The sequence below is a fragment of the Trichechus manatus genome, unplaced genomic scaffold (genome assembly GCF_000243295.1).
Source record: "Trichechus manatus latirostris isolate Lorelei unplaced genomic scaffold, TriManLat1.0 scaffold00200, whole genome shotgun sequence".
Lineage (NCBI taxonomy): Eukaryota > Metazoa > Chordata > Mammalia > Sirenia > Trichechidae > Trichechus > Trichechus manatus.
Window position 1 is genome coordinate 2,442,790 of NW_004444136.1, and position 15,133 is coordinate 2,457,922.

General features: G+C 42.8%; 1 protein-coding gene across 2 annotated transcripts in view; it reads right to left on the minus strand.

The window, feature by feature from the left end:
* The window catches only part of WDFY4 (WDFY family member 4), a 403,681-nt gene that overhangs the window by 297,600 nt on the left and 90,948 nt on the right, over window positions 1–15,133 (minus strand). For both annotated transcript variants that reach the window (XM_023742107.1, XM_023742108.1), the window contains exon 12: window positions 427–1,007. In XM_023742107.1, the coding sequence (XP_023597875.1) occupies window positions 427–1,007 (581 nt within the window). The remainder of the gene's footprint in view (window positions 1–426; window positions 1,008–15,133) is intronic.

The window sequence follows — 15,133 nt, forward strand, 5'->3', positions numbered from 1 at the left end:
AACCAATATCATAAAACAGCATGTGTGTTACTGTTACATGAGAAACTATCTGTTCTGTAAGCCTTCACCTGAAGTACAATAAAATATTAAAAAAAAAAAAAAAGTGAGTATCTCATCAGGGATCCTGCCTGGGTTTCTCAGCATCATGTAAATCTCCTTGGTTCTTATGTGACCCAATACTCAACAGCATTTCCCTAGCCCTGTACTGATTGAGATTGAATTTTCTGCCAGTTCCCAGGGCAGGGGAGCTTAGAGTCAGATTTAACTTGACTTAAAGAAAATAAAGTCATATACCATGTCTACATGCCCAGGTTTGTGGACCAGGCTTCATATGCCGTGCATATGCCCAGGATGTCAGGGTAAGAAATGGGAGACAGAGCATACACTGACAACCCTTGATTTCAGAAGAAGGAATCAAAGCTCTACCTTTCCTCCAGGTCTGGCCACTGCTGGAAGCTGCTCTTGGGGTTACTGCCAGCTTCTCCCTTTTGGGCATCCACAACTGGCTCCAGCCCGGCACTCAGGGACACAGTCAAGTCCCTCCGCAGATGGAGGGTGCTGCTGGCCATGCTGTCCAGAAAGCTGAGGATCTGGAGGCAGTTCTGTAGCCTGGATGGGAATGGGCTGGTGGAGGAAAAAGCGGCACTCTGCAAATCAGCAAATGGCCTGGGTTTTGCGCTTGCCGAGGATTGCAGCAGGGCTCCCTCTTCCTCCAGGACTCCAAAACAGCCCAGCAGGCAGATATCCTCCGCCAGCTTCTCAAACAGCCCATTTTTCTGGAAGAAGTCACTGTTGACAGGGTCTAGGTGCAGTGCTGCAGACATGGCACAGAGGGTGTGGAAGACCAGGTCCAGAGTCTGGCTGGGGGAGACCAGCCCCCACATCTGCAGTGGGGGTTCTTGGAGAGACCCCTCCAGGTCGGAGAGCAAAGACAGCAGCCCGTTAAATCCGCTGGAGACTCTGAAAGCAGCATGACCCTTGGGAGTTTCCAAGATCCGGATTAGAGACTGAAATACCAAAGAGATAAACATGAGCAAAATCTAGGAGGTAGATCTTCAGCACAGTTCTACTCTGACATAAATGGAGTCACTGTAAATTTGAGTCAACTCGAGGACAACTGGTTCTCGTATTATTTTGCAACTTATTTTCCCTTAATACTATATGTAAGACATCTTTTCAATCCTGTAATTATCGCTTTGCCTTAATTCATGGAATTGCTAGACTAAAATTATGTTGATTTAAATTTTTAACGGATGTAGCAAATTTGCTTCCTTCCATTTACACTCCGTAGAAATATCTATTTCTCAAACTTCTAGAGCTAATAGAAGAATTTAGCAAAGTTGCAGGGTACAAGGTCAACAAACAAAAATCAGTTGGGTTTCTATACACTAGCAATGAGAAATCTGAAAGGGAAATTAGGGAAACAATTCCGTTTACAATAGCATCAAAGAAAATAAAACACCTAGGAATAAATTGAATCAGGGACTTGAAGGACCTATATGATGAAAACTATGTAACACTGCTGAAAGCGATTAAAGAAGACTCAAATAAATGGAAAGATCTTCCATGTTCACATACTGGAAGACTTAATATTGTTAAAATGTCAATACTACCCAAAGTGATCTATAAATTCAATGCAATCCCAATCAAAATTCCAACAGCCTTCTTTACAGAAATAGGAAAACCAATCCTCAACATTATATGCAATGGCAAGAGGCCCTGAATAGCTAAAAGAATGTTGAAAGAAAAGAACAAAGTAGGATAACTCACACTTCCTGATTTGAAAACGTACTACACAGCTATAGCAATTAAAATAGCCTGGTACTGATAAAACAAAAGACATACAGACTAATGGAATAGAATTGAGAGTCCAGAATAAACCCACACATCTATGGGCAACTAATTTTTGACAAGGTTGCTAAGTCTATTTGATTGGGAAAGAAGAGTCTCTTTAATAAATGGTGCTGGGAAAATCGGATTTCCACATGCAGAAAAATGAAACAGGATCCATGTATTGCACCATATACAAAAACAAATTCAAAATGGATTAAGAATTTAAATGTGCAAACTAAAACTGTAAGATAAGTAGAAGAACAAGCAGGGGCAATGCTGTCAGGCCTAGCTTTCAATAATGGATTATCTAATACAATAACAAAAGAACAAACAGCAAAAGACAAAATAAATAAATGAGACCGCATAAAAATTAAAACTTTTGTTCATCAAAAGACTTCTCAAAAAAAGTGAAAAGACAAGCTACTGACTAATATCTTCAGAAACCACATATATGACAAAAATCTAATAACCAAAATATATGTAAAACTTTGAAAACTTAACAACAAAAAGACAAATAACCCAATCATAAAATGGGGAAAGGACTTGAATAGACATTTCACCACAGAAGACATTCAAATGTCCACAAACACATGGAAAGATGCTCGGCGTCATTACCCATCAGACAGAGGCAAATCAAAACCACAGTGAGATACCATTTCACTCCCACAAGGATGGCTAACATTAAAAAGAGAAAAAAGAAAAGAACAAATGCTGGCAAGGATGTGGGGAAATTGGAATCCTTATCCGGTGGAAATGGAAAATAGTACGGCCGTTGTGGAAAACAGTGCGGCAGTTCCTCAAAAAACTAAAAGTAGAACTACCATATGATCCAGCAATTCCACTCCTAGGTATATACACAAAAGACTTGAAAGCAGAGACTCAAAAAAAGACCTGTACACCAACATTCACTGCAGCACTACTCTCAATAGCCAAAAGGTAGAAACAACCTAAATGGCCATCAACAGATGACTAGATAAACAAAATGTGGTACATACATACAATGGAATACTAACTATTGTCTTAGGCTGGATACTCTAGAGAAGCAAAACCACTAAAGCTTGTATATGTGTGTATATATATGCATATGTGTATATATGTATACACATACATACATATATATGTAGAGAGAGAGAGATTTATCTCAAGGAAATGGCTCATGCAGTTATAGAGGCTGGCAAGTCCTGAGTTCATGGATCAGGCTTCAGGCTGGAGGCTTCTCCTGACTCACATAGCTGCAGGGGCTGACAAATTCAAAATCAGCAGGTCAGATGACAGGCTAATGGGCTATGGAGGCTGATGAATCCCAAGACTGGCAGGTAATAAAGGAGGCTGCTGGCTCAAGTTCCAAGAACTGGAAGTCAGATGATGACCAGCTGGGTGCAGGATCCAGAGCAAGCAAAAGCCAGTAAGTTTTGCCAGAACATCCATATATATTGGATGCAGGCCACACTCCCAAGGAAATTCCCCTTACAACTGATTGGCCAATCACATCAGATTACATCACAGACGTGATTACATAATATCAAAAAATGGAGGGTAACTACATCATTACCTAACTGCCAAATTACATCATTACATAACTGCCAAACCACTGAGAATCATGGCCCAGCCAAGTTAACACACAACCTTAACCATCACAGTCTACCCCTTGTCTACTTGGCACATGTACAGCTCTCCTTAAACCATACAAAATCTCTAAATAGAGACAATTACTCAGTTTTACTTGCACCTAACATAACACAGTTAACATGTATAACCAAAAATGTACTAGCCCTCTTTCCATGTTAGATTTTATGAGTGAAGAAAACAAAAATATTTGATTCACACATACAAGGAAAGAAGACTCATAACAATTACTCATAACAAGACCTCATTTCTGAAACTGGTCACGTGGTCATAACTGGTATTTAGAACGGCCTTCTTCCACCACCCATTCTGTATTCCCTTTGCCCTCAGCAAGCACCTCAGCTGGTAGTGGTTCTTTGCCTGGTGAGATGACCCAAAACGTCATTCATGAAGGGTCTGGGCATTAGTAGTTTTGTTGGAATTGGGTTGCTGTAGTTTTCCATTGACTTTAATCACAGGGCATGGTAGTACTAAGAGATGTCCTAGGAGATCTCCTTTATTCCAGACATATTCTTCTTTACTTCCATTATGTAACATCAATCCAACTTCCCCTTGGTAATCAGGATCAATCACATCAGCTGTAAAAAATGGCGTGGGGGTAGCGTCTGACCTTCTCTAACTTCACAAGGGGGAAGGAGAATCAAGATCAACAGCCCAAGGCTGATTCCTGTGGGCAGAGGTCAGACATGTCTCCTCTCACCACCATTTTTACCAGTTCTGACACCAATCGTCCATCCTGCAGCACTCTCTACTTCTCTGCTAGGTTCGATAATTCATTGCAATGGCCACACAAAACTCACAAACAATATTCATGATTATGGGGTTTATCAGGGAAGTTGCAGGTTACAATTCAGGCTCAGGAACACTCAGGATACAGTTATTCCATCAGGACAGACTCTTCTCAGCCATGCCACAGGCATGCCTCTCCCTGGCCTCTCAGCCTCTACCCTACTGAGGGGAAAATGTTACAAAGCTCTTTTAGCCCCTGCCAATAAGTTCCCAGAGGCACCCCAGGCACTGAGCTTTCTTGCTACATGGGCCAGGAATCCCACTGTGCCATCTCCTGCTGGTCTCTCTTCCCGCCACCACTTCCTTCCATCTTCAGTGTTACAGTTCTCTCAATCTCCTGGTTCCAGGAGCTTCTCAGCGCAGGGATCTCAGGTCCAATGGACATGCTGGCTCTTCTTCCTCGGTGGTGGTGGGATCCTCTCCTTTCCTACCTCTGAGATGGCTCACTTCCAGCCCAGCAGGATGGCAAAAACTGACCAACCCCTTTGGTGGGCCACAATTACCCTATCTTCACAGTCCCACCCAATCACCTGGGTGGGAGTTACAAGACCATGGCGAGAAAGCTCACACAAAAGAGATCCATCGCACCGCACTAGCCAATAAACTAACACCCTTCTTTGCCTATTGATCCAGAGGCACAAGGAGCAAAAAGCGGCCGAGTGGCATGCTTAACTTCCAGTTCAATGGAACCAGTGTCGTGTCACCTGGTGGGAGCATTCCTCCCTTTGGAACTAAGACCTCTAGATCTGCAGTGCATAGGGTCACAGGAACAAAAAGTAAAAATTTTGCAAAAGCATCACAAGGGGAATAGTGAGTGATGCCACTTCCATTTCTACCCCTTGATTTCTGGAAACATGAACCCTGGCTATTGGAGGAACAGCACCGTACATTGGATACTGGTTTAGAGCATATACAGCCTTCTGGAGAACATTGCCCAACCTTGCAAGGTATTGCCACCTAGCTGGAGCTGTAATTGTGTCTTTAGAAGTCCATTCCATTGTTCTACCAAGCCAGCTACTTCAGGATGATGGGAAACATGGAAAGACCAGTGAATTCCACGAGCATAGGCCCACTGCTGTGCTTCATTTGCTGTGAAGTGAGCCCTTTGATCCAAGGCAATGCTGTGTGGGATACTATGATGGTGGATAAGGCATTCTGTAAGTCCACAGATGGTACATTTGGCAGAAGCACTGTGCGCAGGGAAGGCAAATCCATATCCAGACTAAGTGTCTATTCCAGCTAGAACAAAATGTAGCCCTTTCCATGATGAAATCAGTCCAGTGTAATCAACTTGCCACCAGATTGCTGGCTGATCACCTCGAGGAATGGTGTCATATGCAGGACTCAATGTTGGTCTCTGCTGCTGGCAGATAGGGCACTCAGCAGTGGCTGTAACCAAGACAGCCTTGGTGAGTGGAAGTCCATGTTGCTGAGCCCATGCATAAACTCCATCCCTGCCACCATGGCCACTTTGTTCATGAACCCATTGGGATAGAAGTGGCTGGGGAAAGGGGATGACTTGTTTCCACAGAACACAACATCCTATCCACTTGTTAAAATCCTCCTCTGCTGGGGACACCCTTTGGTGGGCATTCACATGAGACACAAATATCTTCACTTCACTGGCCCATTCAGAGATGTGTATCCACATACCTCTTCCCCATACCTCCTTGTCTCCAATTTTCCAATCATGTTCCTTCCAAGTCCCTGACCATCCAGCCAAACCATTGATCACAGCCCATGAATCAGTATACAATTGCACATCTGGCCATTTCTTCTTCCAAGCAAAGTGAACAACCAGGTGCACTGCTCGAAGTTCTGCCCATTGGGAAGATTTCCCTTCACCACTGTCTTTCAGGGAGGTCCCAGAAAGGAGCCGTAGTGCTGCCACTGTCCACTTTCGAGTGGCGCCTGCATAGTATGCAGAACCATCTATAAAACAGGCATGAGCTTTCTCTTCCTCAGTCAACTGATCATAAGGAACTACCCATGAGGCCTTAGGTGCAGATTGGAGAGGTCAGATAATGTGACAGGAGTGGAGACCATGGCTATTTGGGCCACTTCCTTATGCAACTTATTTGTGACTTCAGGTCCTGCTTGAGCCTGTTTTTGTATATACTACTTCCATCCAATGATAGTGTGCTGCTGTGCACATCTGACTCTGTGACTCTGTGGGTCAGACAATGATGAGCAGCTCAGGCCAGATGGTTAAGCGTTCAGTCTCTACTAAGGCCCAGTAACAGGTCAAAGGCAGTTTCTCAAAAGGAGAGTAGTTATCTACAGAGAATGGCAGGGCTTTACTCCAAAATCAGTAAGGTCTATGCTGTGATTCACCAATAGAGGCCTGCCAAAGACTCCAAACAGCATCTCTATCTGCCGCTGACACTTCAATCACCACAGGATCAGCTGGATCACATGGCCCAAGTGGCAGAGCAGCCTGCATTGCATCCTGAACCTGTTGCAGAGCCTTCTCTTGTTCCGGGCCCCACTCAAAGCTAGCAGTTTTTTGAGTCACTTTATAGGCCAGAGTAGCACACCCAGATGGGGGCTATGTTGCCTCCAAAATCCAAAGAGGCCCACCAGGTGTTATGCCACCTTTTTGGTTGTGGAAAGGGCCAGATGAAATAATTTATCCTTCACTTTAGAAGGAATATCTCGACATGCCCCACACCACTGAACCTCTAGAAATTTCACTTAGGTGGAAGGCACCCGTATTTTTCTTGGATTAATTTCCCACACTGTAGCACACAAATATTTACTAACAAGTCCGGAGTCATTGAAACTTCTTCCTTACTAGGTCCAATCAGCCTAATGTCATCAATGTAATGGACCGGTGTGATGTCTTGTGGAAGAGAAAGGTGGTCAAGGTCCCTGCAGACTAAATTATGACATAGGGCTAGGGAGTTGATATTCCTCTGCGGTAGGACAGTGAAGGTGCATTGCTGGCATTGCCAGCTGAAGGCAAACTCTTTCCAGTGTTCCTTTGAAACCAGAATTGAGAAAAAAGGATTGGCTAGATCAATAGCTGCATACCAGGTACCAGGAGATCTATTAATCTGCTCAAGCAATGAAACCACACCTGGAACAGCTACTGTAATAGGAGTCATCACCTGGTTAAGTTTATGATAATCTACTGTCATTCTGCAAGCTCCATCTGTTTTTTGTACAGGCCAAATAGGTGAGTCAAATGGTGACAGTAATCTCTGCAATCCCTCCAGGAATGTGGTATTGCTTTGGTTTACTATTTTCCTAGGTCGGGGCAGTTCTAATGGCTTCCACTTGGCTTTTCCTACTATAATAGCCCTTACTCCGCTTCTCAGGGACCCAATGTGTGGGTTCTGCCAGTTGTTGAGTGTATCCATTCCAATTATGCATACTGGAACTGGGGAAATCATTACAGGATGGGTTTGGGAATCCACTGGACCACTGTGAGATGAACCTGCACTAAGACTCCATTAATAAACTGATCTCCATATCCCCCTACTCTGACTGGTGGACCAGTGCTGTTTTGGGTATCCAGGAATTAGTATCAGTTCAGAGCCCGTATCCAGTAATCCCCAAAAAAGTGTGATTATTTCCTTTTCCCCAAAGAAAAGTCACTCTCATAAAAGGCCGCAGAACTCTTTGGGGAAGGCTGGGAGAAATATTAACAGTATAAATTTTTGGCAGTGTAGTGGGGTCCTTCCTCAAGGGAACCCAGCCTCCCCTTTATTCGAGGGGTTGTGGGTCTGTAAACTGGCTCAAGTCTGGAGATTTATTGAGGGGCCATGACTCTCTATTCTGGTGATTCAAGTTAGACTGTCATTCACTTGATCTAGAATTCTTCCGCTTGTACAGATCAAATAAATATTTAGTAGATTTCCCATCTATTTCACTCCTAGGGACACCATGACTAAGTAGCCAATGCCATAAGTCCATAGGAGTCTGATTATTCTTATTACTGCTTTGACGTCACTGTCCATTACAGTAACTATATCCACCTTGTCTTTATCGACTGAGTGCTGCCACTTGGCCCCTACCATCACAAGGTCCAATCAGCCCCATTGCAGTTAGGTGTCTTAATTCAGTTAGGGCCATTCCCACTGTCAAATCTGACTTATATAAAATAGCAATCACAGTAGTGTTCAAGGATGCTGGGGGTCCCTTCACAAATTTGTTCCTCAGTATTATAGTAAAAGGTGTGTCCTCTAGGCACTCCATGTGTGGGTGTGTGGGTCTAACCTGATAGATCCACTTTAACATGCCAATTTCCCTAAGCCTTTGGATACCTTCTTCTACAGTATGTCAAGGCAGGTCTAGTACTTCAACGTGATTTAGTATAGGCCACTGCATAATCCTTTCTTCAGCAACCCAACCAAATAAACTATTAGATCATTTCCTAACATCTTGAGCTGAAACACTGAATCTGTGCTTAGTTGGCCCATATCAATAAGCTCAAACTGATCCAACTTTATGTTCCTTACACCATTATCCCACACCCTTAATAGCAATTCCCACACATATTCCCCAAGTTTCTGTCTGTATATATTAGAAAAGTCAAGCAGTTCTTTTCAAGTGTAGCGTAAATCCCCCCGGGTCAACTTTGTACTTCACCTTTTAGGACTAGCTGGGACTGAAGTCTAGTTATAGGTCTAAAAGCAAAAATGAGTGATGGGGATGTGTTTTGAGAACATTCAGCAATGTCTTGTAAGGCATCTGCCTCAGGCGATGCCCCAGGCAATGACTCAGACACCTCCCCAGGCAATAACTCAGGTACTGCTGTACATGATACCTCAAAGGCTTTTCACACGCAGCTGGGTTAATCTCATCATGTGAGGGTGGAGGGGTTAATGGTTTTGTTGGCAGGAGTAAGTCAATGGAATTTAGGGGCTCAGTGTCCTCAGCTTCCTGATTATCTGCCTATATGTCCCCATCCCAAGTTTCAGGATCATATTTCTTCACAATCAATACCCTCACTTTAACTTCAGACATGATTTGAGGTTGGGAATTCAACTGACGTTGTAATTCAGCAACTCTTATGATAAGACTCTGGGTTTGGTTTTCAGCAATATGAGCTCTGTTACTAAAAGAAATAAGACTTTCTTTCAGAGCACGAGTGGCAACTTTGAGGTTGTTTATGTGGCACTTGAGCTTTGACTCTGAAGCCCTAAGCTCATCTATTTCTTTCATCAATTTGTCTAGTGAAAGTAGGACCAACCAACCATCTTCCTTATACTTTTCATTCTGACAAAATCGTAGAAAAGTATCAAACATATGATCACCCAGAGCCTTGCCTCTCACCACTACTTGATGTATCTGTGGTGATATTTTGCATATTTCTATTGCCACCTCATGTCATGTATTAGTAGTGTCCTCTTTACTACTGGAAGCAGAGTTATCAACATTTTATGACTGACCAGACTTAAGAACCAATTGAGACAACACATCCTTACAATTTTGTTTCTCTAGAACCACTCTCAGTACCAAATGTCTTAGGATGGAAAGCCTCAAGTCCATGGATCAAGTGTCAGGCTGGAGGCTTCTCCTGACCCGCATAGCTGCAGGGGCCTACAAACCCAAGATCAGTAAGTCTGATGGTAGGCTTCTGGCTCATGGCCTCAGAGGCTGACAAATCCAAGATCAGGAGATAAGATAGCAGGTTGCTAGTTCAAGTGCCAAGAACCAGAGGTCAGATGATAATGAGCCAGATGCAGGATCCAGAGTGAACAAAGCCAGCAAGCTTTGCGAAAACATCCATATATATTGTATCCAGGCCACAACCCCAAGAAAATACCCTTTCAACTGATTGGCTGCTCATAGCAGATCTCATCATGGAGGTGATTACATTACATCAGATCTCACCATGGAGGTGATTACATCATTACATAACAGCCAATCTATATCATAACTGCCAAACCACTGGGAATCATGGCCCAGCCAAGTTGACACACAACCTTAACCATCAAAGTAAGAAGAAAGGAGAAGCTGTTCCAAGAGAGAAAAACATATTATGTTTAAATGTGAGTAAATCTATTTTTATGTGTGTGGGCTAATCTTGCTGATCCTATACACAAGGCAGAAAAGAAAGCTATGGTCCTGAGCTTCTGTTTGTGCAATTTAAGGAATTAAATAGGAAATGGTGTTCAGATAAAATGATCTCAAACATTTTGAAACTGAAAAAGTGACTTATAAGTGAAAAAGAAATTCATGATTGAGATGTAAAGTTTCCATTGGTAAAAGTGTAAAAAGTCTTGCGTGCCAGGTATAGTTTTGATTAGGAGAGAACCTTGCTGGAAATTACTGAGGCAAAGGGAGAAGCTGGAAGCACGTCTAGGAGCACACCCAAGGCTACTTTTCTTGGTAAGGGTGTTCTTGTTTCTTTCGTCTCTTTTCTTGCACTACTTTAGCTTTCTCCACTGAAAAGTGGAGAATTGAAGCTCTAAGTGCCCCCACCACCACCTTTATTTAGGAAAAGTGGAAAATGATGTGGAGGTTGAAAGAATGTTCTAGAAGTATTGGGGTGGGCAGGGTGAAATCATTACAGGAAAAGAAAAAGATACCAAGATTAGTTAAACAATTGGTTAATTCGTTATTTAGAATGAGTAAAGTTGTTGAATTTAGAAAAAAAATGTGTCTTTGCGGAAATAAAGAACTATCATATAAAAATTGGGGTTGAGGGTTGTAAGGAAACCCCAACTAAGCTCTCCCTCCAAAAAGAGGCCAAAGTCTCCTAGCCTTTTCACTCCGGAAGATCAGGGCTTTTACTGTTAGAAAAAGTGATAGTGGAATGGCCTGGGTGTGGCAGATAAACCAAACCAAACCCGTTATAGTCTAGTCGATTCCAGCTCATGGAGGCCCCATGTGTGTCAGAGTAGAACCGAGCTCCATAGAGTTTTCTTGGCTATACTCTTTATGGAAGCAGATCACAAGGTTTTCCTTCCATGGTGCCACTGGTGGGTTCAAATCACCAACCTTTAGGTTAGTAGTATAGTGCAAACCATTTGCACCATCCAGGGACCTCTCCACTGGCATCGAGTTGATTCTGACTCATAGCGACCCTAAAAGACAGAGCAAGACTGGGCAGTGTTTGGTTCGAGTCGCTATGAGTCAGAACCAACTCGACAGCACCTAAAGACAACAATTAACAGGGACCTCTCAGGTGTGGTAGATAGTTAATGTAAATCTAAGTAAGGCATTGGTTACCACATAGGTGAGGATAACCACAGACGTTAACGGGGTAATTTAGAATTAATTGTTGGCCCTGGCCCTGATGCTGTCCAGATCCACACAGGAAGCCCAATGCCAGATCAGCCTGTTTGGGATTTTAGTAAAACTGTCACCCACACCAGGCGATCCTTTAAGACCACAAACAGTCAAGTTTTCTGGAAGGACAGACTATGGTTCTTTTCTATGGTGACAGTACATTACCCCAGAATACAAAATTGAGGGTGTAGACCAGAAACTTTTTTGTCCATTCAAAGACTAATAATTTTTGCACAAGAGCTTTCTCTGACTACTCTGTATACCATTCTTACTTTTCATAAAACTACAGTACACCATTTCTACTGGATAATATGTAAGTATACCAAGAATATAAAATACACCAAGAATGACAAGTAAAATTGCAATTGAAATGTATTCTAGCTCAGATACGCTGGGTTTTTGTTAACAGATTGGTTCTTGTAAAACCCAGAAAATAATATGAAAATTATATACAAAAAAACAGAAAAACCCAAACCCATTTTCATCCAGCAGATTTTGGCACATACCCAAACCCAAGCTAAACCTGCTGTGGTCGAGTCGATTCTGAGTCATAGCGACCCTGTAGGACAGAGTAGAACTATCCCATAGCTGGCGGATTCGAACTGCCAACCTTTTGGTCATAAACCAACTTAAATTGGTTCCACTGAAAATTTAGGGGTAAAATTTTTAAGTCTAATAATTTTTATATTAATTTGATTATATTTTCTGACAATCTTGAAATGTTGGGTCTGATACTAAAGTGATAAAAATCCTTATTTAAAGGTGTTTATGAAGTTCTTGTGCCATGGTGGAGCCCTGGTGGCACAGTGGTTAAGAGCTTGGCTGCTAACCAAAAGGTCAGCAGTTCAAATTCACAAGCTGCTCCTTGGAAATCTTATGGGGCAGTTCTACGCCGTCCTATAGGGTTACTATGAGTCCGAACTGACTCGATAGCACCTAACAACAACAACAATATGCCATGCTAAAGTTTCCCACAGAAAAGTGAAGACTCTAAGGACAATTTTAAATAAATTGTAGATAAACTGTATTTTTCTGCATTTACTTATTTATTCTTCATATAAATTGCATGGGGCTCCATCTAAGACACAGGCATCTCATGTCTGTGTATTTACGAGAGTGCTTGGTCCTCGTGGTATCATTCATAGGTTCTTGGAGGGAGGTTTGAATTGTTTCTCCTTTCAGATACTTGACATTCTAGTGAGACAGGAAAGGGGATTATCTGGGCAGGCACAGTCTGGATCAATTTCAACATGCTTGAGACAAGTCTCAAAGAGAAAAAATAGAAGAGAAAGTTCCAATCAGAGTTTAGAATGACAATCTATAGCATTGTACAAGGAAGCCAGGGGGCCAAGAGAAAACTGGCAGCTCAGGAGAAAAGGTGAGGGGAACTAGAGTGAAGAGCTCCCAAGTAAAATCAGATAGAAACTTAGCACAGTTCTAAGTAGCAGTTAAATATGAAATCATGCACTTTTTGGGGGGAAAGGTAATTTTTCAGCTCTATCCCTAAAGTGCTCATATCCCAATGTAGTGTTCATCTGACACAATATAACGTGTGCCCTTCCCACCCAAATTTTGGTTTCTACTACTATACTCCCACCACCCATCTGTCAGTGTGTTACACTATGGTGGCTTGTATGTGGCTATGATGCTGGAAGCTATGCCACCAGTATTTCAAATACCAGCAGGGTCCCCTATGGTGGATGGGTTTCAGCAGAGCTTCCAGACTAAAACAGACTAGGAGGAAGGGAGTGGTGATCTACTTTGGAAAATTAGCCAATAAAAACCCTATGAATCATAACAGAATATTGTCCCATATAAAAAACAAACCAAACCCATTGCCATCGAGTCGATTCTGACTTACAGTGACCCTATAGGACAGAGTAGAACTGCCCTCTAGGGCTTCCAAAGAGTGGCTGGTGGATTCGAACTGCCTATCTTTTGGTTAGCAGCCGTAGCTCTTAACCACTGCACCACAGTGCTGGAAAATGAGTCCCCTAGATTAAAAGTCACTGAAAATACACAGCAGCCACAACAATGGACTCAAGCATACCAACGATCATGAATATGGTGCAGGATCGGGCAATGTTTCGTTCTGTTGTACACAGAGTCGTCATGAGTCAGAACAGACACTACAGCAACTAACAGGAACAATACCACGCACCACTACAAGAAAATAAGGCTGGCTGCTGGGCAAACAATCCCATGTTTGAGACAGGAGAATACAGATGAGCCTGGACGCTGTGATGCAAACAGACAAAGATTCTTTCAAAGATGAAGACAAACAATGACAAAGGATGCTTAAAGGGCCCCACTGACCCATCAATGACATTTGAAGAAGTCAAAATATAAAACAGAGATTGTAGTAACTAGGAGAATCTATGAAAAGCCAAAGGCCACAATTACGGACAAATAACACAAAGTGAGGTAGAAAATTTCTATGCTTGTCAGCATAGGTCAACTGATCTTCTCTCAGTTATAGAAAACCAAGATGTAGGACTTGCGGTGGTTAGACTGGTAGTTACCCACCACAGATCAAGGGACGACTGTGTGGAAACTGAATTGTCATTTTTCTCTTTGAAACAAACTCAGCATTAGAGCTGCCCAGTAAAGGGTCTTCATTCAGTCATGGGGTAGACTTCAGGGAAATGGATGTTCCAGGATGCCAGGAAGGTGGAGGAAAAAAGAAAACATGGAGGACACCTAGGCCGTGACACTGCTTTCTGCTTTCTCCTCTGGTGAGGGCCTAACTCACTCTTAATTGGCTCAAGAACGAGGAAAGATTGATATTTATAAACGCGTCCTTGAAAAGAAACATGGAGCTTGTTAGAGTAGATCCTTCCAGAATGGTGATGCTCAGTAAATGCGGATGTTCCTGGTGCAGTAACAGCTGAGTTTTCTAGATTGGGAAGCCCTTTGTCTGTGCAGACAGCATCACGAGCAGGTGCTTGCCCCTCACCACCCCCAGGGTCTCTGGGCAGCAGTAAAGGCTACAGATAGATGTGCTCTCTCTGTGCCTGTCTTGTGTGAGCAACTCAGTCCCAACCAAGCATTGTTTCTCTGATTGAGCTGGAAACCTACTCTCACTCTGAAGTGTGTATGGTGGTGGTGGTCTCTCCCTGTCAAGAAACAATCCACAAGAAAGCTGCACACCACTGGGTGGTGAAGCAAGCATTGTGTTGTGGGAATTTGACCTTGCGTCTGGTCATGTGACTCGTGCCATGAAAAATAAATACATCAGAGATGGGAAATCTTAAGCTATGGCTTCTTGGGAAGGAAAGCTAAACTGTATAAATTTATGAGTGCTTTCAATGGCTTCTAAGACCACTAAAAAAAAAAAAAGAAAGTTGCCATCAAGTCAACTGCAACTCATGGTGACCACATGTGTGTCAGAGTAGAATTGTGCTGTCTCCATAGGGTTTTCATGGCTGATTTTTCAGAAGTAGATGGCCAGGCCTTTCTTCTGAGGCACCTTTGGGTGGACCTGAACCTCCAACCTTTGGGTTAGCAGCTGAGTGTGTTAACTATTTGCACCAGGAACTCCAAAGACCACTACGAGATTCTTTTAGGCAAATGGAATGAAGTTCTTCCATTTATCACAGGACGTATGACAAAACGAAAACCAAAATGGGAGATTGATTAAAAA